Below are 23,034 nucleotides of genomic sequence, written 5' to 3'. Positions count from 1 at the left end.
AATATAAGACCTAATGAGAGGCATATTTTTTTGTTTTGTTGCTAAAGCTGCTTGTTTATGGGTTCAACTCGCTGTTACATGGTGCCATTTTGAGGATGGCTGACCTGGGAAAAGATATAATATTTTGTTTTGAGTTTGCTATGATAATCCTAACATTTCATCTTTGGGCCATGGATAGTTTAAATAAAAGTAACTCGGATGCTCTAGTTTGTTGAGTTTTACAATTGTAGGTTTAATAACAAAAATGTGCACTTGGTCAAAATAGAGCTGTGTGACCCAATTTTCTACAAATTGTCTGTACCAAATAATTCAAAACTAACCCCAACCTGAGTCAGCGCTGGGCTTTGTCATGTGTCCTAGTTTTGAGGTTTAGACATCTGGTCACACCAAATCAAAATATTAATACTGCAATTAAAGGTAGTTTGCTAAAAGGGAAATGCCAAATAATCACAATTTAATTCTTAATTTGTGCTACATTAATTACTATTCTGGATTATTTTTCCTAAATTGCCTGACTAAAATGACTCTCAGTTCAAACAGAATCTGTTTCTGAACCTTTTGGAGCACAGGAAAATGGCTGGACTCTTTGTGAAGCTGAGGTTCTGTAGTTTTGGCCTCTTTGTCTGATCTACTTTCATTTTAAGTGGGACAAGCTATACACAGGGGAAAGTCAGATTTCAAATTGCGCCTGAATTATCTGAGGTATGAATAGGCATAGATAGTGTCTCTGGGGATGGTCTGAGAGACAGTAGATGCAGCATTTGTTGGGTCTTAAGTTGACAATTCCTATGTCAAAGCTGAAGCAGATCTCACTAAACCTGTGATTTAGGCACTTGTAATTATAAGCAAACATGTCCGGGAGGAATTCATATAAAAGTCCTATTAAATTGTTGCCAGTTTTGTATTTATGTATTTATTTTTTGAGGATTTGGACTAAAGCTGGTGCAGATTCTTCTCAAAATGGTTGGTTTGACAGAAAATAAGTGAGTTGCAGATTTCTATTAATGTATTACATGTCCTTGAGACTCAGAGTTCCCTTTTATCAGAAGCTGGACAAACAGAAATTAATTAAGAGAAAGTACAAGAGCCCTCATCAAAGCCCAAAGGAATTTTAAGAGGTTTTATATTCTAATTAATCATACTAACTAATTGTTTTATTCAAGTTTTACTACACGGAGTCCTTATGCTAAAAAAAGAAGGGACAAACATAGAAAAAGAAAATGTAAGTTTGGCTCATTAGTTAATTGGACCTTTCTATTGCGTAAAATGTCAATCAAACACAGTCCCTAAAGTATAACATCTCGTCTCTGAGTGGCGTAAAAGTTAGAATTAGCTTCCTTATTAACATGTGTCCTGATTTAGCGCTATTAAGATGATTATCAAAGCAAGTTAACGTCGTGTTGCAAAGTTGGTTGTTTATTTGTCAGACGACCCGCTGGGGTATTGAAAATATTCAGTCTTCTTCAGTAACAACATCCCTCTGCGTAAAGGTCAGTTATTATCGTCCCCAGTGCGCGGCGTTCTGAAACGTGGTTTCGCCGAGCATCGCTGGCTTTACGATCCATGCAAACCCCAGCGCTCTGAGGAGGAGGGCGAAGGAAGGAATTCTCCAAGGTGCTGAAAAGTGTCCCCTGGCTCATCCGGGGAAGGGGAGGCGCACGCGCACCGCCGTTGGAAGCCCATTGGTACGACGTCACGCGCACAAACTACCCGAGCGAAGAAGGTAAATGAATTACACATGAGCAGAAGAGCAGGAGGAGGAGAGAGAGGAAGAAAGCTGAGGATGCAGCTTTGGACCACAACACTCCATCTCCGGACTGACAACAGCAGGAAGTAACGTTCACCACAGAGACAGCCGAAGACATGCACGCGCTAAAGCTTTGATTCCAGCTCCCAGTCCCTGCCACTATCGTCCTCCTCCTCCTCCTCCTCCCATCAGCAGCAGCGGAGAGGAGCATCCCGGACACTGTATTCAGAGGAAGACTAAGTGAGACGAGGCAGGCACGATGCACGGATCTCCCCGACATGGGACAGCCCTGGGATTTATAGTACTGAACGCGCTGCTGCTCGTCGCCACGCAGCTCGCGCAAGGAGTCCCGAGCGAGCACCTCCTGGTCCAGCTGCACGAGGACGTCCAGGACCAAGCGCACCAACTTGCAACACAATATGGGTTCCAGAGTGCACGGAAGGTAAGGGACAACCGGCCGCTCCTGGCTGCCTGGACGCGCGCCAAGAACATTTTGTATCCATCTTCAGTTAAAAATCAACATCCTTTCGCTCCATCCCAAACCAAGTACTCAGTTTGACAATATTTCTATTAACTGTATTCATTAAATCACCTATAGATAATGTTAAAGTATTTATAAATATAAGCCTAACACACTGTTGAGAACGGAACTACTGCGCGTTTAGACTTTCAGAAATTTCACTTTTTTACACTTTTTTTTTTTTTTTTTTTTTTTTTTTTAACCTGAAGGCCTGCTCCATCTCATGACGTCATTCTTACCAAGCAGGCATCGATTAGGAGGTCCTCCCAATCGTTATGGTTCTGTATCCGTGCCAACAGGACAATCCTGGTGCCAAAACACACAATTAATTATTATTGAAAGAGAAAGAGGTTTTTTTTTTTTAGCTTATTTTTTACTTCACGGGGCATCAGGTGATTTGAAAAACTGTAACAAGTATGCCAAAATGAAGGTAGTAAGATCAATTAGAGACATGTGTTTAATGGTCCGGAAGAGTACAATTTATTACGCTGACGTACTGTACATTTTGCAACAATAAAAGGATTTACAAGCAGCTAAAATATTGATGGAGATTGGATACAGTCTGCGTGGCAAATTTAATTTGTATTTTACCAGAATACAAAATAAAACATTTGGGATTTTCCTTTATTGTCAATACGTCTAGTCTAGTTTAGTATATTGATGAAATAAGAGGAAGCAACCGGATTGCATTAAAACAAAATACAAAACTGAGTGGTATATTATCCCTTCACAATATTAGCCAACTTATAACAGTTTATTTATCAAAAATATAAAAATATTGCCTCAAAAACAGTCATGGCACACCTGAACACACCAAAGAATAAAATAACAAATCGCTTATGTGTTCCAGACATGCCCCTTGCCTTGTGTGTGTGTGTGCGTCTCTGTGCACCTTGTCACATGTCAAAATAAATGTGTGGGTGAAATTGGCTTGAGCCCTGTCCAGCCAGGCGTGACGGTGAGCAGAGGGCCAACCGTTCTGAATGACGATTCCCCTTCACCTCCACCATCACCGAATCCTGTTCCCATCTGTAACTCATCATGCATGTTCTACCAGCGTCCCTGATCGCGAGCTCCTTCTCTTGTAGGCACTAGATCATCCCCCATCACAGTCCTGCCTCCCTGCCTCCCTCCTAGGTTATGTAATCTGCAGCTATATTCGTCTTAATGGGATGTGCACTATTAAACATTGGCTATCTCATAAGGTTGCCTAATTAACAAGACAACACAGGCTTACATACAAAGTGGATCATTACTATTGTCATGTCTTTCATTTCTTTTGCATGTTTAATCTGGGTTGTGAATGAGAACGGAGCTACTCAAAGATAAGGTTTTTCCCATTTTAAGAATTTAATTTGGGAATCCAATCTGACGGTGACATCTGAAGACATTTATTTCCAAGATTGACCTGTAGTCTGGCAGCTACCAAGGCGTAAGAGAGGTCTTTAATCCTCGCACATCGCTAGAGGGGAGACTCCGGATGATGCGTCTCATTTGCCCGCTAGTATGATTTATCGTGCTTCAATTTGAATGCTTAAAATAGCCCCTTCAACCAAAGCAATGGAATCAATGGTTTCTAGCACGTGAACCATTTTAATTTTGTTTTGGCTAAACAAAAATGAATGGGTCAATATGAAGGAAAAAAAAAAAACATCCTACATTTTCCCATATTTCCTGGCTCTATGTAAATGTCTTTGTTGCGGTCTCTTTTTAAAGGCATTGTGTAACTTTTCTGGTTGAGAATGTCAAATGCTTTTCTCCATGGAGAAGTTATTGCTTTGTCTGGAATGTGTCACAGTATGGTATTAAATCTTTCTATCATCATGGAGACAAGACCAAGTTACAGGTCAGATCTGTGGAGAGGCAACCCCGCTCACAGTCTGAATCCCTATTTTTCTTGGAATTTTTGAGCAATAAAACCACCTATAATTTAATAAATGCAAGATAGAGGTGTTTAATGTCATACTGGTGAGCGTTTCAGACAGAGCAATGACATATCCATAGCAACAAGCAGGTGACGGACCCAAACCCAAAAAGTTACACAGTGCACCTTTAGGTTAATTTCAATTGTTTTAACTATACACAACATTCATGGCATTGTAATTCTGTAAATTTCCAAAATGACAATTTTCTATTTCAGGTTTTCAGTATATCTCCCACCTGCAAAAAATGAGGGTTAACAGAATAAAAATACTACAAATCCACTACATTTTTAAACAGGACTGAAAAGTAAATGTATTCTTTACTAAGTTTGAGACTTGCTGAAAAGTCTGAGGATTTATTTTTAACACGTTCATAGTTTGCAAACACAAATATATAAATAAAAACAGCTAGGAAAAAATGAAAAAACAAAATTCAGCATAAATCTTTATCATAATCAGTACATTTGAAGCTTTATTAGATCTCAAAATCTGTGCAAAATACTTTTACTTTTTACTCTTGAAGTGCAGATACTTTAATACTTTTACTTAAGTGGATTTTTACATGTGATACTTTTGCTTTTACTTGAATGTATTTTTTTTGCTCACTAGTAGCAGCTCCAGCTTTCACCCCTACAGTATAGACGGATCATTTGTTTATCAACACAGCGGATGTGCAGTCTGAGTGCAGAAAGCGCCACTGTCTGTGCGGTTAACATGAAGTTGCAGCATTAGTGATGTTGTCAGCACTGTTGTCAGTTTATCACTGTGTGATAAAATAAGTGATGATGCTAAATTAACATTAGTCAGTGGGATACGTCTTAATACCCAGTATGAGTTAAATGCACGTGAGTGTGTAAATAACGAAGAAATGTCTCAAACTTCAGTTACCGGACATTGTCTCATACCTGATCAGTACAACTAGCCCCGTCCCCCAGGAGAGCCTGAAATCTGCAGAAATCCTCCAAGACACTGGTGTGATACCATGGATCTATAATAAAAACTATTGTTCTCAATTTTATTCTGATTCTGATTTTATTATAGTTCTATGCATGATACCAGACAGGACCACATGACGGCAGCTCTCTCTGCAGGAGACATGCGCAGTAGAGCATGAACTGTTTTGTCTTGTTTTGATAATGCATGCGGCGATGCGATGCGATCATTAACACATGAGAAGGGTGAATCGACTTGCGCTCATACAAGGAGGTGTTGTGCCAAGAGCAGTACCCTGCAGACAGGGTAAGAAAACACACTTTAGGATGAGCACGAGTGAACAGATTTTGTACAGCTCGAGATCAAACCAATCTGTAGAGCAGAGCTGAGCCGATACAGGGAGGGACGAGGGGCATCTGGAAGGGCATGAACATCCCTGACTGTACACGAACATGTGAATGTTATGCCTTTATCATATATTCAAAATAAAAGAAGGCCTTGAATATGTTACATGCAATATTTTTCAGTGTACTAGTTTGCTATTTATTTTTACGATTCTGGCAATTCACTGAACATGCCACACTACGCCCTCCACTTGATTTTTAGGCATGACACACCTCATGTCATGCACTCATGCTAAAACCAAAGGCAAGATACAACCCTTTGTGTTGGTAAACACTGAAAGGGTTTATACTGAAAGTTGGATTGGAAAGCAATGAAATCAGGGTTTCTGGCACCTGAACAATGACTAAGAAATGACCTTGTAACACCTGTCTGGCTTTCTGATCTATTGGGTGTCTGTGTCACCGTGGTTACATTTGACATTTTTGACGGAGTGCTCTTGATGCCACTTATTTTTTTGTGTCTCCCGTAGCTTCCGTTCGGAGAGGGGCTTTTCCACTTCTATCCTCAGGACACTTCAAAGAGCCGGAGCAAACGCAGCGCTCGGAGCCGACAGAGACTGCAGAAGGACCCCAGGGTGAGCCACACACACAAACACTGGGGTACTACAGGGGACATGTGGTTTATTGGTAGTTTTCAGGTTCCTGAATGTGATGATGTCATATTCCCAGATGGGGGGCAAGGGCCAGATTGCACTATTGATTTATTTTATTGACACTTTGTACTGACTACTGAATACTGTAAAATATACAAAAGGTAAATTCACAAATGCTGACCCTGGTATTTTCAATTATAGACTAAACCCAAGAACTCACTGTATTACAACATTATTTTAACATACATAAATACATTTTATCAACAATATTCATTTTAGCTGCTCCCATCTGTGTTAATTCATCTTGTGCTAGAGAATGGTGTGACATCATCTGAAACCCACCAATAGGGCTGTAATAAAAATCGATTCAGTGATATATTGCAATACTTCATCCCATGATTCTCGTATCAATTCAAAATCCATCCAAAATTATTTTTCAAAGTCAAGCAAGTAATTGTATTTCCTCCAATTTTGACCATAATATTATGTGATTATTGGTAAATCGCTATATATCATCCTTGGTTTTAGTAAAGGGATATATCATGATATATTGAATCGTAACAGGCATAACGTGATGTGTATTGTATCACCAAATGAATGGCTTTGCACACCCCAGTGGTTTATAATGTTGTTTAAAGGTGTATTGTGTAACTTTTCTGGTAAGTTACAGCACCTGGTTGTTCCCTAGAAAGATTGCTTTCCCTGGAATGTACCACAGTATGACATTAAATTCACTTATTACTTAATTATAGGTACGTTTAGAATATAACAATACCCTGAAAAATATATATTGTGCTGTAAGCAGGCCTACCTCTCCACAAATCGAACCTGTAAATTGGCTTGGTACTTGTCTCTGTGGAAATAGATACGTTTGACAGACTAATAATAAAAAAATTACTCAAACAAGTGTGAATGAAACAAAATACAACTCCAACTATGTTTTTGATGAGGTAACAACATTCTAACATGACTTAAAGCTCATAGGAGTTAATTTTGTGTAATTTAAGCCCTATAATAGGAAGGACGAGAGCAAATGTTACACTTAAAAAGACATTTTTCTTAGACAGGGCTGAACAATATTGACAAAAATGAATATCTCAAATTATTATTTGTTTTTCATCAACTTAGTGACTATTCAGACAATATTTTAAACGTCCAATATTACGCAAAATAGATTCTCGTGAGCTTTAATCCATGTTAGAATGTAGCTACCTCATCAAAAACATAGCATGGAGTTGTGTTTTGTTTCATTCACACACATTTGAGTAACTCCTTATTAGTAGTCCAAAGATCAAAATGCTCTTCTCCACCTTGTGATGTCATGAGGTGGTAGTTTGTAACAGCTACCTTTCACCTTTAGTTCAGTAGAGATGGGAAATTCCAGGGCTGAAATTCCAGGGCTGAAATCATCCAAATAATTCTAATGAAAGTGTGGGGAGTTTAAAAACAGATTTGATCACTTCTTGTATGACATCACAAAGTGGGACATAGTGGTTTCTGTTTGAGAAAAGAACACAGCCTAAATATTCAGGATTTATCTGTTGCACATGTGTGAATGAAGTAAAACACAACTCCAGGTATGTTTGTGACGCGGAAACAACATTATAACATACACCAAAAAATAACATCATATGGGCCCTTTAACAATTTTATCAGGAATGGGCTAAAATGTAATTGTAATTGTAGGACTGAGTAATGAATCGAAAGCTCAAGACATCGTGAGTCCGTCAGGTCTAACTGTCCGTGATATGGCTGTAGGGCTTTTGAATAGAGAAGTCCACTGCCAATCCCCCAGTCATTAAATGCATGTGGTTTGGATATGAGTTCAGACAATGGAGGAAGAAATTTGATTATGTTAATGATATTTTATTGTAATTAAAAGTCTTCATTGCTTATGTTCATAAATCAATACTAAAAGGCATTTTCCCCATCTCCCATATGTAAATGTCTTGGTTGAGGTTCAAGTCTGGCACAGACCCACCATAAAATTGCCTATAAAAGTACTGAAATATCACTTTATACCTTTGCTTTTAGAGATTACACTATAAGGTCATTTTAATTGTTTTAAAGGTGCACTATGTAACTTCTAAGGTGGACTAAGCTACATGCTTGTTGTTACGACCCAGCTCGCTAGGGTCAGGGAAGTAACAAAAAAAAAAAAAACAAGGTGGAGAATGGAATAAATTAAGTAATGTTTAATTAAAAAGAAGGTAAAAGCTAAATCAACAAAACAGGCTAAAATAGGCACAGAATATAACCTAAACTAAGAATCAAAATAACAGGATTAACATATGAGTTTTGTGCCAAAAAATGGATCACACAGGTCTATACAAAAACAAGTGATTAAACTAAGAGACACACAACAAAACTAAATCACAAGTGCCCCAAAATAAAACCACATAAACCCATAAACATAACTGAGTAACAACTTAAAAAGGCACAAAACACAAACTCAACACAAGGTCAGACACATACTAGTACAAAACGAGTAGCTGACACCAAAGAGACACACTGAAACACACAAAATAGCAGACTGACCACAAAGGCCAGCAGCCCCAAACAGGTTCTGGCAATTTCCTTATATAGGGGGCGGTGACTGCAGGTGAGGTGGACGTAGACAAGCCCCAACAATCACGGACCAGTTCTCCCACAGCAGGAATCAGGACAACCAGCAAAAGAAATTAAAACACACAAAACAAATCAGAACTGGAGACCTGGGGCTGTAACACTTGTCTCTATAGAGATATTATTTATCTGACTCCAAAGTAGGGCATTAATATGTAACATAATTAACATAGTATTAACATATCTCCCATTGTATTTGTTCAATTACAGGTGTTTTGTAGCTGAAAAATACATTAAAAACATGAATTCTTAACATTTGCAGGCTTATTTCTCCATAGATCTAACCATTGTATCCATTGTGATTACTAAATTTATTTCTATACTGTGGAATAATCAAGGCAAAACAGTACTACCTGCATGGTGACAAGCAAATGGTGGACCCTGAACCAGAAAAGTTACACAGTGCACCTTTAACTATAAAAAGTCAATCAATTTTTCAATGCCCTACCTGCAAATGGGGTATAATAGAATACAAATAATACCAAGGGAAACGTAACATAGTGAAGGCAAGGTCATAAAATACATTAGACAGTACAGTAACCCAGTGAGACAAACAGAGCAGAATGACCTTGGAGCTGAGATTCATTATGTTCCTTATTGAGTACATGTGCTTGTATCTTGAAGAGTATTGCAGAGGTTAAAAAGAAGATATGGATTTGTAGCACAGTAGACGTTTTATACAAAGAACATAACATGCATTGATGGAGAAGTTCAGTGGGTTGTTAGAGGTAATATGAGCTCAAATCAAAGTGTATGCTGTGGATACAATGGACTCTAATGAAAAACAAAGGTAGACAATGGTACAGATTTTGAAACACTTGCCAAATGTCAAATCAGCTTTATTTGTCTTTATTCTAACAAGTTTTAACTACAGAGCTGAATGTTACATGGTTTAATTGGCAGTTTATTATTTAAAAGTTCTTAAACATGAGAATTTTAAACGTGGTGATAAATATTAAAGGGTCCATATTGCTCTATTTTCTGGTCTATGTTATAATATTATTTCCTCATCACAAACAAACCTGGAGTTGTGTTTTGTTTCATTCACATGGGTTTAACACACAAATCCTGAATAATTAGAAGTTCTTCTCTCAAACCGAAAACACTTGTGATATCATGCTGTAATACAGGAAGTACTCCATTGTGTTTTAAAACTCCACAACCCTTCAGTAGAACCATTTGGATGATTTCAGACCTGGAATTGCCAATCTCTACAAAACAAAAGGTAAAAGGAGCTGTTAAAGGAGTTGAAAACTAACACTACATAACATCACAAGGTGGAAGAGAACATTGTGAGCTTTAGAGATGTAGACAAGTTAATAAAAAAGGGTTACTCCAACATATGTGAAAGAAACAAAACACAACTTAAAGTATGTTTTTGAGGATGTAACAACATTATAACATGGCTTAAACCCCACAAGAGTAAATTTTGCATAATTTAACATGGGATAAATACAAGAATCACATGCATTTCAAAACATGTTTACAAAGGTTTAAACTACAATGCTGGAATGCTTTGAGTATTCTACACCCCATAGAGACTTTGGTGTTAGTAGAACACATAGTAGTGTGCTCTGTGCTATTAATCTTGCAGTCTTAGTTTGAAATAACCATCTCTTTGCATGATCATTTAGTTATTTTCTCTTCTTCTTTAAGTAAACCAACTCCCCCTCTGTTGTCACACTAATAAAGCCCATTGGTACCATTACCCTTTAGCTAATAAACACTTGTAAACACTATTTTTCTTCATATTCTCTAATATGGCATCATCGTGATACTGACAAATAGACTAGATACTCAATACTGATTCCAAATGTAATTTTCAACATTAAATAATAACAATAAAGCTTTTATATTGCTATGTGTAAATCCCTCGGCTGTCTAGATATATGTAATCTTAAGCCATGTTTATGTGATGACGGTCTGAACAGAAGATTCAAAACTGGCCTTGTGTCTTCACTTTTTATTTCCATGTTTACACGAGCGTTTTTGGGAGGAAATTTGCATGCATACGGTAAGGCCAAAGTGTGTGGAATTCAATAGGGTGTGCATGCCAGGCGGCTAGGTGGTGACACTTGGTGGTGACACTAGGTGTTAATGTATGTGACGTAAACATGTAAACAACGTGAACAGATCTGACCAGAGTTTTGCGTCCTGGGCAGTGTAGACGAAAATGCTACGGCGGAGTGGATTCAGCTTTTCCACTCTGGAGGGTGGTTTCAGATTTTTGCGTTTTTAAGCCCCAAAAATGCTGTCACCATCTAAACGAAAGCCACTTCTGATAAAATATTTTGTCGTTTTTACCCGCAAGTGTTCTGGTATAAACTAACCTCTTATATTAGTTCTGATACAGGACAAAATCATTCTAAAGCTGTCCAGGAAAACAGAATTTCTGCCCCGTTGATGTGACTTTTTAATGACTTGATTAGTATGTGCCTTTCAATACTTTTGACAACCCTAATTTGGTACTGTTCAGTCCTGATGTAGACTTGCTATGGTCCTGTTAAGTCTAGTCCATGTTTAACTCCAGGTATAGTTCTTATTTTAATATTGTATTAAGGTTAAATGAACCCTAACTGATATCTGCACATTTCATACATTATTGATTGATACTGGATACACATTCTTATGACTGTGGCTTACTCTACAGATGCATGTTGTATATGCAATTACTCTCCTCTCGCTCCCCCTCTCTCTCCCTCCCTCTTTCTTGTTCTTACTCTCTTTCACTCTTCTCCCTCTCCCCCTCTCTCTCTTTCCTGTGTCACCCTTTCCACTCTCTCCCTATCTGTTTCTTTCTCCTTTTGTCATTCTCACTCCCTCTCGCTCTCTCTCCTTCTTCCTCTGTTTCCCTCTCTACACCTTTCTCTTCCTATCTCTCTCTCTTTCATTACCAGGAAACACTTGCATGTTTCTGTCAGGAGAGTAGCGTCCACCTCGGTCAGTCAGACAGACAGACAGACACACTGCCAGAGCGAAGGTGCGGGCTAACACGCAATCAACTAACCCCTATAATTGTGCTTGCGAGAGGTGATAATGAAAATAAATGCGGTCCACTCCAGCAAGCTAATATGGCTAATGGCAGGGAGGTACACACACCCACACACACACACACACACACACACGCACACACACACACACACACACACACACACACACACACACACACACACACACACACACACACACACACACACACACACACACACAACACACACACACACACACACACACACACACACACACACACAGGCAGCCCGGTCCATGTCCAGGTAGAGGGGGCTTTCTAATCAGCCTCTTTACATGCGCTACACTGCAACTATTGATCTCTGTCCATCCTCCACAAATAGACAAGGTCGGTTTCCGTGATTTAACGAAGCTTCTTTGTCAATCTGAAGTATCCCGCTTGTCTCCAGCCTCTCCTTTTGGGCCATTTTGTCTTGATGAGTTTGTCTCTAATAGAATAGTTATTTTTGGAAGCTGGACCACACTTCTTCTGTCCTCATTACCTACTTGTTAATATGAGTAAACAGCTTGCAGTGTTTTAAGGATTTGGTCAGTTGAGGGGTTTTAACTAGGGCTGCAAATGTAATCGAATTGGAATTTAAATTTGAACTGGCATAATAAGCTAATCGCAAACACTACAATTTTAGAAGTATCATAATTTCCTCCACAAGCAACTACATATCTTATCTGTCTTATTCTGCATGAAAAAACTGCCTGTAGTTTAGATCTGCACGTGTTCCGAAATGTGATTCTTGTATTAGTTTGTCTGTTTGTCTATTCTTCTGGGCATGTTTAAAATGTGAACTCTGAACAGAATCGTATTATAAAAACATGGATTACAAATGCAACATGTTTTTGAGTTTCACAATGACTACAATCAAATAGAAATTGCGATTTGAACGATTGCATTTATCAAATCTCATGTTCTTATGCTGCACAGTACTTAGTTATAGTTATAGTCATGACTGGACACTTTTGTAGCCTTACATTTTTACTCTTGTGTTAGATTTAAGTCTCTTTTCAAATAGTTATTTATCATGATATTTACTGTATTAGTGTTTACTTATTATTACTGTTTTCTGTTTTCTTTTTCCTGAAATATTTATTGGAATTTCCCCATTGTGGGACTTAAATGTATGATTAAATGAATGGTTTTACAGGAGTTCATATTGATGCCCTTGAATGTGTTCAAACTGTGCACTATAAACTACAGATGCACGGGTACTATACTGGTGTTGGATATTAACACCAATATTGACATTTTTAAAAGGATAAGGATATCAGATATCTGTTCCAAGATATACAAGATATCAATGGTGTAAGTCGATTTACTGGGCTATGTTGGCCCAGAGCACGTTGTAATATTTTTCAAAGTAGTTCTGTAGTTGCTTTAACTGGTAAGTAACAGGGTCGAATTTAAACCGTACAGAGAGAGCACCTTAAGATGAATTCTTGTGAGTTTGTGATACTTAAAGGGACAGTTTTTGAAATTTTGGACATAGGACCTCATTTCCTAGTTAGTCAGGGTGTTGGAGATGTGTGGAGACACTTTTTAAAAATATTCCATCCAGTCCTTGTATTTGCAGAGGTCGCTGGTGCTAGGCCAGTGCATGTCAATGGACCTGCGCACTAAAAACAGTCTTACCCACTCCACGAAGCACCCAAAGCAAATCAATTATTACGCGATTGTCAATGTAAATGTCCATGTTGACAGAATAATGTTTAGAAGTAAATCCAAGCTTGCATTTGAAGGATTTATGGCTGAGCAGCAGCAGTGAGAAAACATTCATTCATGCGATGCAAGGTTAGTTTTATTTCAAACATTATTCTTTTGAAATAAAACTAGTTTTATTTCAAACATTATTCTATCAACACAGACATTTACATTTCGATAGTCTGGCGTAATAATAGATTTGCTTCTCGTGTATTGTGGAGTGGGTAAGTCTGTTTTTAGCGGCAGGCTAACTACTATATGTATTGACATGTGCTAGCCTAGCACCAGTGACCTCTGCAAATACAAAGACTGAATGGAATATTTAAAAAGTGTCTCCACACGCCTCCAACATGCTGGCTCACTAAATGAGGTCCAATGTCCAAAAGTCCGAACTGTCTCTTTAAAGCCAAAGTATCAACATCCGCTGGATCACTGCATCCCTACTATGAACTAAATCCTTATATGAAAATTACAAATCTATCCCCAATACTCACCCTTTAACATATCAATACACGTTTGTTTTTACCTATATTGTAAAACCTTAAAACACCGTACCCTCCCCTGTGTCGTCAGTCTCTTTTTGTACCATCTCGTCCTGATGAGTTTGCCTTAATAGAAAAGTTATTTTAGGAAACAGCACAGCACTACTTGAGTCCTCATTACCTTGTTGGTTAATATGCCTGGAATAAACAACTTGCACCATTGATGAAATTGGATACTCTGCTTATCCGCCAATGAGCTTTTATCCTAATACCGCTATTGTGGAAAAACTGTCCTCTTTTCTTGTCCATCTCTTATCGACGTTTAGATCTCGCTACGTTGTCTTAGCGCTGAGTTACCCATTGAAGATCCAAAGCGCTGGCATTGATTGATTGTGTAAGGGCAAGCTTTCATCTCTCCCACAATGCATTGCTTCGTCCACTCAAGCAGACGTCCTTAGCCCCACAAAAGATGAATTAACAAGTGCTTTTAATGGGAATTGCGAGCTGTAATGGCCACAAATAGCCACCGTTGAATCATTGGTTGACCCTGAGTGGTGCGTCGGTAGAGAGTGAATATAGGGCATGTTGGAGACTGGAGGAGGAAGAGGAAGAGGAGAAAAAAGAGGAAAAGGCAAGGCAAGTTTATTTGTATAGCACAATTTGTCCACAAAGTAATTCAAAGTGCTTTACCGAATAAGAAATACATTAAAATCACAATAAAAACAAATCAAAACATAAATAATCATCATAAAATTAAAACGAGAGAGACACGAATTACATAAAGTAGAGAGAAGAGTGCGGAAGTCATATGCACAGAGTTTTGAGCCTGGACTAAAAGAGCGTCCAAGTAGAGTCCTGTCTCACATCTTCAGGAAGACTGTTCAAGGTTTTGGCTGCATGAATCTGAAAAGGAGGAGAAGGAAGAGAAGGAAGAAGTCTGGTCATCTTGATCAGACCACATGGTAACTTTAAGAAATTACAGTTGATTGTAGTTCAACAGTCTTTTGTCCTTTGTTTTTTATTATAATTGTAGTTTCATAATCAGAATTGACAGAAAAGTGCGGAATTATCAACGACCTCAGTTTGTGGCTTTTAAATAGCGAGGTCCTTGGCCAATCAGTCAAATCACGTTTGGAGCAGAGTTCAGTCTTTGAAGGTAGAAAGTGGAGAAGTAAAAATGTTTATTTTTTTGTATAATGGCACTGATTTTAGGTTCTAATTCCTATATTATGCAAAATTGACTCTTGTGAGCTTTAATTAAGTCATAATGTTGTTACCTCATCAAAAATATACTCAGAGTTGTGTTTTGCTTCATCCACACATGTTTGAGTTATCCTTTATTATTAATCTGTCTACTTCCAAAGCTCAAAATGCTCTGTTTCACCTTGTGATGTCATGTAGTTATAGTTTTCAAATCAACAATTACTTTTTACCTTTAGTTCAGTAGAGATTGGAAATTCCATGACTGAAAACATCCAAATGATTCTAGTGAAGGTGCATGGAGTTTTAAAACACAGTAGAGCACTTCCTGTATTACCAGATTACATCACAAGGTGGAACAGAACAGAGCTCAAACTTGCAGGATTTGTATGTTAATCATGCCTGAATAAATAAACCAAAACACAACTCCAGGTATCTTTTTGACAAGGAAAACAACATTATTATAACAGATAAAATAGAAAAGAAAATAATGTAATATGAGCCCTTTAATGAAATTTAGATTGAAAGCTGTATGTATTTACAAGAAAAAAAAAATCAATAAATCAGTATGACTTTTTTTTTAATTTTTCCCTTTATTCACCTTCTTTACATACTGAATATGCAAAGTGGGAGTTTTATGATGTGCCTGTGTGTGGATGTGCGCCTCGAGAAGGATTTACTGCGCCCTCCTCGTCCCCTGGGTTTGTGTATTTGCTGATTGCTTTGAGCACGTCATAAAAGACTGAACTGGATGAATAGGCTTGGCCAGTGCTAAAAGGCCATCTTAAGTGCAGCTGGCCTCTTTTATCAGTCACTGCAAACACGCACGACAATGACATGACCCCTCCTCACTCAAGTGAATTTGCCAAGGGTAAGCAAGAAAGTACATTAAAGGTACACTGTGTAACTTTTTGGTTGGAGGTCCGTCACCTGCTTTTTTGTACATGATGACGTTAAACAGCTCTACCTTATATTCACTCTGTTACAGGTGGTTTTATAGCTGAAAAATACTTAGAAAAACAGGCAGGGGTGTTGTCTCTCCACAGATCTGATATATAATTTGGTCTGGTTTGGTCTCCATGAAGATAGAAAGGTTTAATACCACACTTTGAAGCATTCCAGACAAAGCAATAACATCTCCATGGAGAAAAGTTACAAAATGCACCCTTAAGGACTGCCAGGAACGATTGCTTCAAATGTGTGAAAAGATGGAGTGAATAGAAACAGGTTTGCAAAGTTTGGTGTAGATTTATTTTGGGTTTATCCAGGGATAAGCTTGTAAAAGTAGCCAAAATGTTAAAAGTGTGGTTTTGAAGCATGTTTGAGAGATTCAGTTCATTTCGTTTGAGAAAGTCATTTCAGAAGCTGTTACTAAAATTGCTGTTCATTCTACTTTATGTGCATTATTTAGCCATTTGTTGCTTTTTTTTTTCTTTTTTTTTTAACCAGGCACCAAATAATGTTTTAAAACTCGCCAGCTTCAGCCTCTAGTCCAGGAGTGTCAAACTCAAATTCACAGAGGGCCGAAATTCAAATCTGGGATTAAGTCGTGGACCAAACTAAATATTTATAGAAAAAATGTCAACATCTGCATGTTTTCTCTTCTTTTGAGATATGTAATGTAAACCTTTTCTTATTAAAATAAATGTTTAATAATAGTTTTGCTTAAACATTGAATCCAGAACAAGCATACTATAAAATATTAACAAAATTTTGTCTCTATAGCCTATCTGTAGCCAGCGGGCCAGCTCTAATACATATTTGAGATGATCTCGCAGGCCAAATATAATGATATTGGGGCCAAATTTGGCCTCCGGGCCTGAGTTTGACATGTCTACTCTAGTCGTTTAATCTGTGATGTCTCACATCTTTAGTATTTGACCAATTATAAGAATTATATATGGAACTAAAAATGCTGTATATTGAGTGAGTTGCAGGTTTGGTAGTGGATGAGTTTTATCTACCTTTACTTATACATTTACTTACCATCATTACCATTTTAATTGTGTATTTCCTATAATTTTGTACTGCTAATAGACTGTTTCCATGTAGTTTTTGTACAACTATTTTGCTTGAACTCTGTGAACATGGAGCTGATGGATGGTCAGATCACAGAGATACTTAATAATTTAAAAAGTTTCAATCAATAGGGCATGTCTTTATGCAACCAAAAATTCCTTTACTTGACCACCGCCTTTATCGTCAAGGAGTTTTTGGTTTGTATATACTGGCAAAATTGTAGTTCAAAAATTGTAGTATTCAGGAGCTTATGTTTGACTATTCCAAAAATCTAATATTTTTGTTTTGAATTGTTAATCTCTCTATGGCAAAGGTGCAAATTCTTCCTCACTAAGAAACCTATAGACAGCAGGGGATAGCAGAAAATTCTGGGCTTTGGGTACAAACCGTCTTGGTGGACTGCGGTGGTGAAGTGTAGTTGCGCAAGGCCCAGGTGCAAGTCTGGTGCTGGGTCCCCACCCCTCCCTACAACCCACGCCATCTCAACCCATCCCTGTGCGACAAACATAAATCCATGTAGTCTAATTTGCAGTTGTGTACGAGTTGTTTATGTTGACAGACATTTATAATGAGTCAATACTGAGGAGGGGGGCCAGTCCTCGAGTGTCCGGTGTGTCACACCGGCTGCACTGCCAAATGCTACGCCAGTGGTGGACTGCATGTTCTCTATGATGAATTTACATTGTGCCTAAGTACATCTAGTAGCCCCAAAAGCCAAAAGAATAGAGCCAGCATCTGTTATTTCTCTAACAGATGCTGCTGCTACCAATTTTATCTGCTATCATCAGACTACTCCACAGCCTGACAACTTAGAGTTATAGGAATTTGCAGCGTTGAATATGAAAGTGAAACCTTTTAGGATTGAAACTGTGCTACTAAGCCCGTCACGGTGATTACTATATTGACCTGTTGTTCAATATATGAAAGCTGGAACTATATATTTTGGGGCTCAGTATTTATTGTGGGTACTTTTTCTTTGCAATAGTGAGGAGAGTTTTGACATTTTTATGTAATAAAGTAAGATTTGTGCTGTAGAGGGAATAGAATAAATAACTTCTATAGCTAATTATTTGTTCATTCTGCCTCTTTTTGGTTACAGCTCATGCTTTTAATGATACTATCTATTGAAAAAGTGTATTCAAATAAAGTCTCTTTTTGACAGATTGTTTACACGTACCACACTGGTCTGTCACAAAGAGACTTTATTTGAATATAGTACAGGAAGACCATATGAACCTCTTTGAAGCATTGACAAACTACTTTACTAGGATTATACTGATTACTATCACTGGTATAAAACATTTTCAATATTACTATTTATCGCAATATTTCTCTGTGGCGATATAATGTGCTTGAAAATGTGTTATTGTGACCGGCCTTACCACAAATAGACATATGCGATTTTGAAATTTAGCATCTCGATTATCATGGACAAAATAATTGCAATTAACGATTACATCACTATAATTATTGAAGTTGCTGACCATTTAAAAATGTTGTATATCAATAATTATAATTTTAATATTATGAATAAGTTCTATATTGAAATAACTGTTATAGTATTGTACTTTGTTCTAAGTGAAAACAATAATGACCGAGAAGAAAACATCATGAATAACTATCTTTTTTCTGCACATTCTGGTGATAAAATGGTGATTATCTTTGTTGGAGATTTTCACTATTATATAAAATGTCCCATGAACGATTATTGTTTACCTTTTTTATCACGATAAATGGTATTATTGTTTATTGTCTCATCCCTAACCACAACATGAACCAAACCGTACAACATCAGCCAAGATTCAAATGTCGGTAACTCCTGAATTCCACTGAGGATTTGTATATCACAGACCAAGCACGCTAATACAAAATACTCTGATATAATCTCCAGGTTTAGCACAATGGAATCTTAATTGAATTTGCTTGTTGTCCATTGACAGATGAAATCCACCCAGATTAGGTGTAATGCACTGACGTCACAAACCTATTAATTTTGCACCAACAGTGGACTGAAATCTCGAAATCTCATCAGATTAATTTCAGAATCAGTCCCAAAGGAAAACATTGCAGATAACAGTTGTAGAGGTATTTCAATTCTTTTATGCATCTTTTCATACTTTTCTATTTGGCTTTTCATGTTGGGTTGCCACATTAAATCTTTAGGTGATCTCTGCCATTTACTATAAAGCGTATGACATTATAAATGGGCAATTTTAACATGTAATTCATTGCAAAGAATCATCCATAACCTCTTTTTAGAGTCACGTATATCACTGAAGGTAGCTAGATAACTACTAGATCGTTTTATCCAGGATATATTTTGTCTGTGGGTTGTGTTGTTGATGCTTCTTGGCCAGGGCTCCCTTGAAAAAGAGGTCTCAATGGGATTTTCTTACTTAAATAGAAGTTAAACAAAAAAGTGGGAACTAATTTATTTATTTGGCAGGGACAGTGCATTCAGACAGTTATAAAAACAAAACTTGCAACTGATGCGATGCATAAGAGCGTATCGCCAATTTCATTTCCTTTATACACATGGTAACAGTTTTGATTTGTTTTAAGATAAGACTTAATCCTGGAGGTGAACATTTTGAACTCAGAAATACTCTAAGTAGTGAGTTTCACAGCCTACAGCTCTTATAGGAAAAGACAGAATGTCCAAAAGATGTCCAGATCTGTGAGATTTGTTTAGTTTTAGGTGTCTCTTGTCACCCTGCGCATCACAGACAAAAAGAAATGCCTAAGGCTGAGATTAAAGGTTCAGCAGGAATGTGTTTACCCTGATGCATAATTTAAAGGGCTATTTTACACTACATAGATGTTGTTTCCTCATCAAAACATACCTGGAGTTTAGTTTCATTCACACAAACTTTGCGTATTTACACTGAGTTCTTATGTCGTGGTAATACAGAACATGCTCTTTTGTGTCTTTTTTTAAACTCCATACAGCTTTACCAGAATCATTTGGATGATTTCAGCCAATCTCTACTGAACAGAAGGTGGAACAGAGCATTTTCAAGTTTAGATGTAGACAGACTAATAATAAAGGATTACTCAAACATGCGTGAATGAATCAAAACACAAATCAGTGTATGTTTGTGATGAAGTAAAAACATTATGACATGGCTTAAAACTCATTTTGTGTAATATAGAACATTTAAATCAAACTGTGCTATAATGAAAACAGACTTCGATGCCAAATATGCAACTGCAAAAGGCTCTTAGGCTGTTACTTGCTCTTCTGTTTCATTACAAGTGTTGATTCAAGCTGACACATGACGAACATGCAAACCTCACATAGACTTACCTTGGACTTGGTATTTGGACCTTCTTGCTGTGAGCTGTGTGTGTATGTGTGTGCCAACGTCTTATCTCGCTAATAGTCCCCTGACAGGTCCGCAGTGCCTTGAATGGAGGCGCTGTTGGGAGCACCGTCTTATCTAAAAGCCATGCAGCTGTTCTTCCCACGCCTTTAATTCTTTGAGGAAACACAACATGCGTTTGAGTGTAATCGCCGTGCCTTTCCGTATAAAATGCCTCTTCTCTAATATTCTCTGATGTGGCATTTTTACAGCATCGTCTCCCTCTGCAGCCTCCTGATTAGAATGGGGAGAATAGTCATTTGATTTACATGATGTTCCTTCCTAATGGTACAGTGGAGCACAGCTGGGCGCTATAATTTCCTGCGTTCAGAGCAGTCAGTGAACACACCTACACAGTTTCCATCAGGAAAACCCCATTTTGGCTCCCTTTTGCAGTCTGTACTCCTTTAATAAAATGTTTCATAAGATCTGATAAAAGATATTGCATGACCTGGCATTTTTTTCTTGTCTTTTCCGGGGCAGGTGGTGAATGTGGTGGAGCAAGATGGATTTAGTCGGCAGAAGAGAGGCTATAGAAATCTGAATAATATTGAAGTCAACCTGAGTGACCCACTATTCTCCAAACAGTGGTATCTGGTGAGTAATCAGCCAAGCATCTGCATGCTAGGTGACCTTTCGATAGCACCAGTATTCTTCCACTTTAATCACCCTGTTGCCAGACACATTCACCAAATCAGCATTCATTTCTTAATTAGCCTGACCACTTAACTGTTAATTTAAGCGCTGAATTCCAAGCATTTGGTTTGTTAATTTCTTACTTTTGTCCAGAGGGCGGTTACTCACCTCAAACACACAATCTGCCAACCCTCTCTGACCAGACCTCCTGTTGAACTGCTCTGAGGTCTTTATTTGAGCTGCTATTATTGGATTTTGGCTGCTCAAGATGCTTAAATTGTCCTCCAGAGATAAATAAAGTTATATTGCATTGAACTGCCTTTTTACAATTTTGCAGTTACTCCAAAACTCATCATAATATTGTGAAGTTATTCTGTACTTTTGATAAACACATAATAACATTTTAGGTAAGTCAAAATATCTAATTGGTTCATGCTGATTGAGGCAGTGCAAATAGTAATTTTATCAAATCATTTACACAAAAATAAAGCCAAACATTTTATAAAAACTTCAAAAAAATATTATTCCAACTAAAAGGCCGTGACAAATTCTTAAAGAGGGAGTATTATGCAAAATATGTTATAATGTTGTTCCCTCATCAAAAACATGAAGAGGTTTTATATATCACCCATCCATGTTTGAGTAATTTAGTGATCTCTCCCAAGCCCTTTTCAAAACCTCAACAGCACAACTCTATACAAGCCTAATTTCGTAAATATCCAAAAGCAGGACACAAAACAATACCCTTCAACTTCACAAACTTGATGGATGTGCAGTAGTTTCATTAGTAGACTACACCCCAACTGAAATGTGATAGCACTGAAGGGGGAGTGTCATAGCGCGGAGAGCAAAGAGAGATGGGGGACTCAGAGCATCAAAAACGAAAGTGTGAAAATGAAACTTATTAAACATGTCAGTAGATTGTTTTCTACGTATATAGCAATTAGTTACATGGTGATCAAAATATATTACGTGTTAAAGATTAATACCCAATACAATGTTTTTAAATTCAAGAGACATTTCATTTTTCATCATACAATACTTCTTCAGTATCAAGATTTTTCACAATTTCCCGTGAAAAAAAAAACCTATTCATCCATTTCAATACCCTCAGAAACATATTATCTTGGTCTTTGTGTAAGTAATCTTCACACATTTTGTCCCGACTATGACGTTACTAGCATGACCCCTTCCTCTAATCCATTTTATGCATCAGAAAAGCTCTTAGTTATAACAACAACAATATGTGACATTTACCTCGCCTTCCGCGTACCCAAACACACACATATCTTCTTTCTCGAGATATCTTGTACATTCTCTTCATAATGGCCGTTCATCCGGGTGCTCTGACTCATGTATGGTCTTCATTTTGTGTGAGTGATTAGATAAACACTGGCCAAGCAGATGGGACCCCTGGGTTGGATCTTAACGTGGCAGAAGCCTGGCAACTGGGCTACACGGGCAAAGGAGTGACCATCGCTATTATGGATGACGGTAAGTGGGCAGTTGTTTTTTTGTTTTTTTTTTATCAGACCTTACCCACGCTGAATTAAGTGGCAGTTTAATTAATGGCACAGCAAGAAGAAGCCAAATTGCTTTTCTTCGGCTTAGATATAATAAGCGAAAAACAACCTTTTATCTAAATTATGCGTTCATTACAAAGAAAGGGCATTGTTCCGTTTCTTAAGGCGCTAGTACTTAAAAGTGCACTGCATAACATATTTCTAGCGGAGGGTCTACCACCTGCTTATCTCCATGGAAATGTTGTTGCTTTGTCGAGAATGTTCCGCAGTATAGATGAAACCTGTCGATCCCAAAGCCGCACCACAAGCATAACAATTCAGATCTGTGCAGAGTTGCCCCTATTCACT

At 37.8% G+C, this 23,034-nt stretch overlaps 1 protein-coding gene across 1 annotated transcript in view; it reads left to right on the top strand.

Moving 5' to 3' along the window:
- Positions 1–2,006: 2,006 nt before the first annotated feature.
- Positions 2,007–23,034, top strand: part of pcsk2 (proprotein convertase subtilisin/kexin type 2) — a 78,358-nt gene continuing 57,330 nt past the window's right edge. The window contains exons 1-4 of the mRNA XM_020921405.2: positions 2,007–2,189; positions 5,997–6,101; positions 21,011–21,124; positions 22,549–22,657. Of these exons, the coding sequence (XP_020777064.1) occupies positions 2,007–2,189; positions 5,997–6,101; positions 21,011–21,124; positions 22,549–22,657 (511 nt within the window). The remainder of the gene's footprint in view (positions 2,190–5,996; positions 6,102–21,010; positions 21,125–22,548; positions 22,658–23,034) is intronic.

The sequence above is a fragment of the Boleophthalmus pectinirostris genome, unplaced genomic scaffold (assembly GCF_026225935.1).
Source record: "Boleophthalmus pectinirostris isolate CB_2022bp ecotype Guang Dong unplaced genomic scaffold, ASM2622593v1 HiC_scaffold_5, whole genome shotgun sequence".
Lineage (NCBI taxonomy): Eukaryota > Metazoa > Chordata > Actinopteri > Gobiiformes > Gobiidae > Boleophthalmus > Boleophthalmus pectinirostris.
The sequence above is the reverse complement of the archived record's forward strand: the minus strand, read 5'-3'. Positions and strand labels throughout refer to the sequence as shown.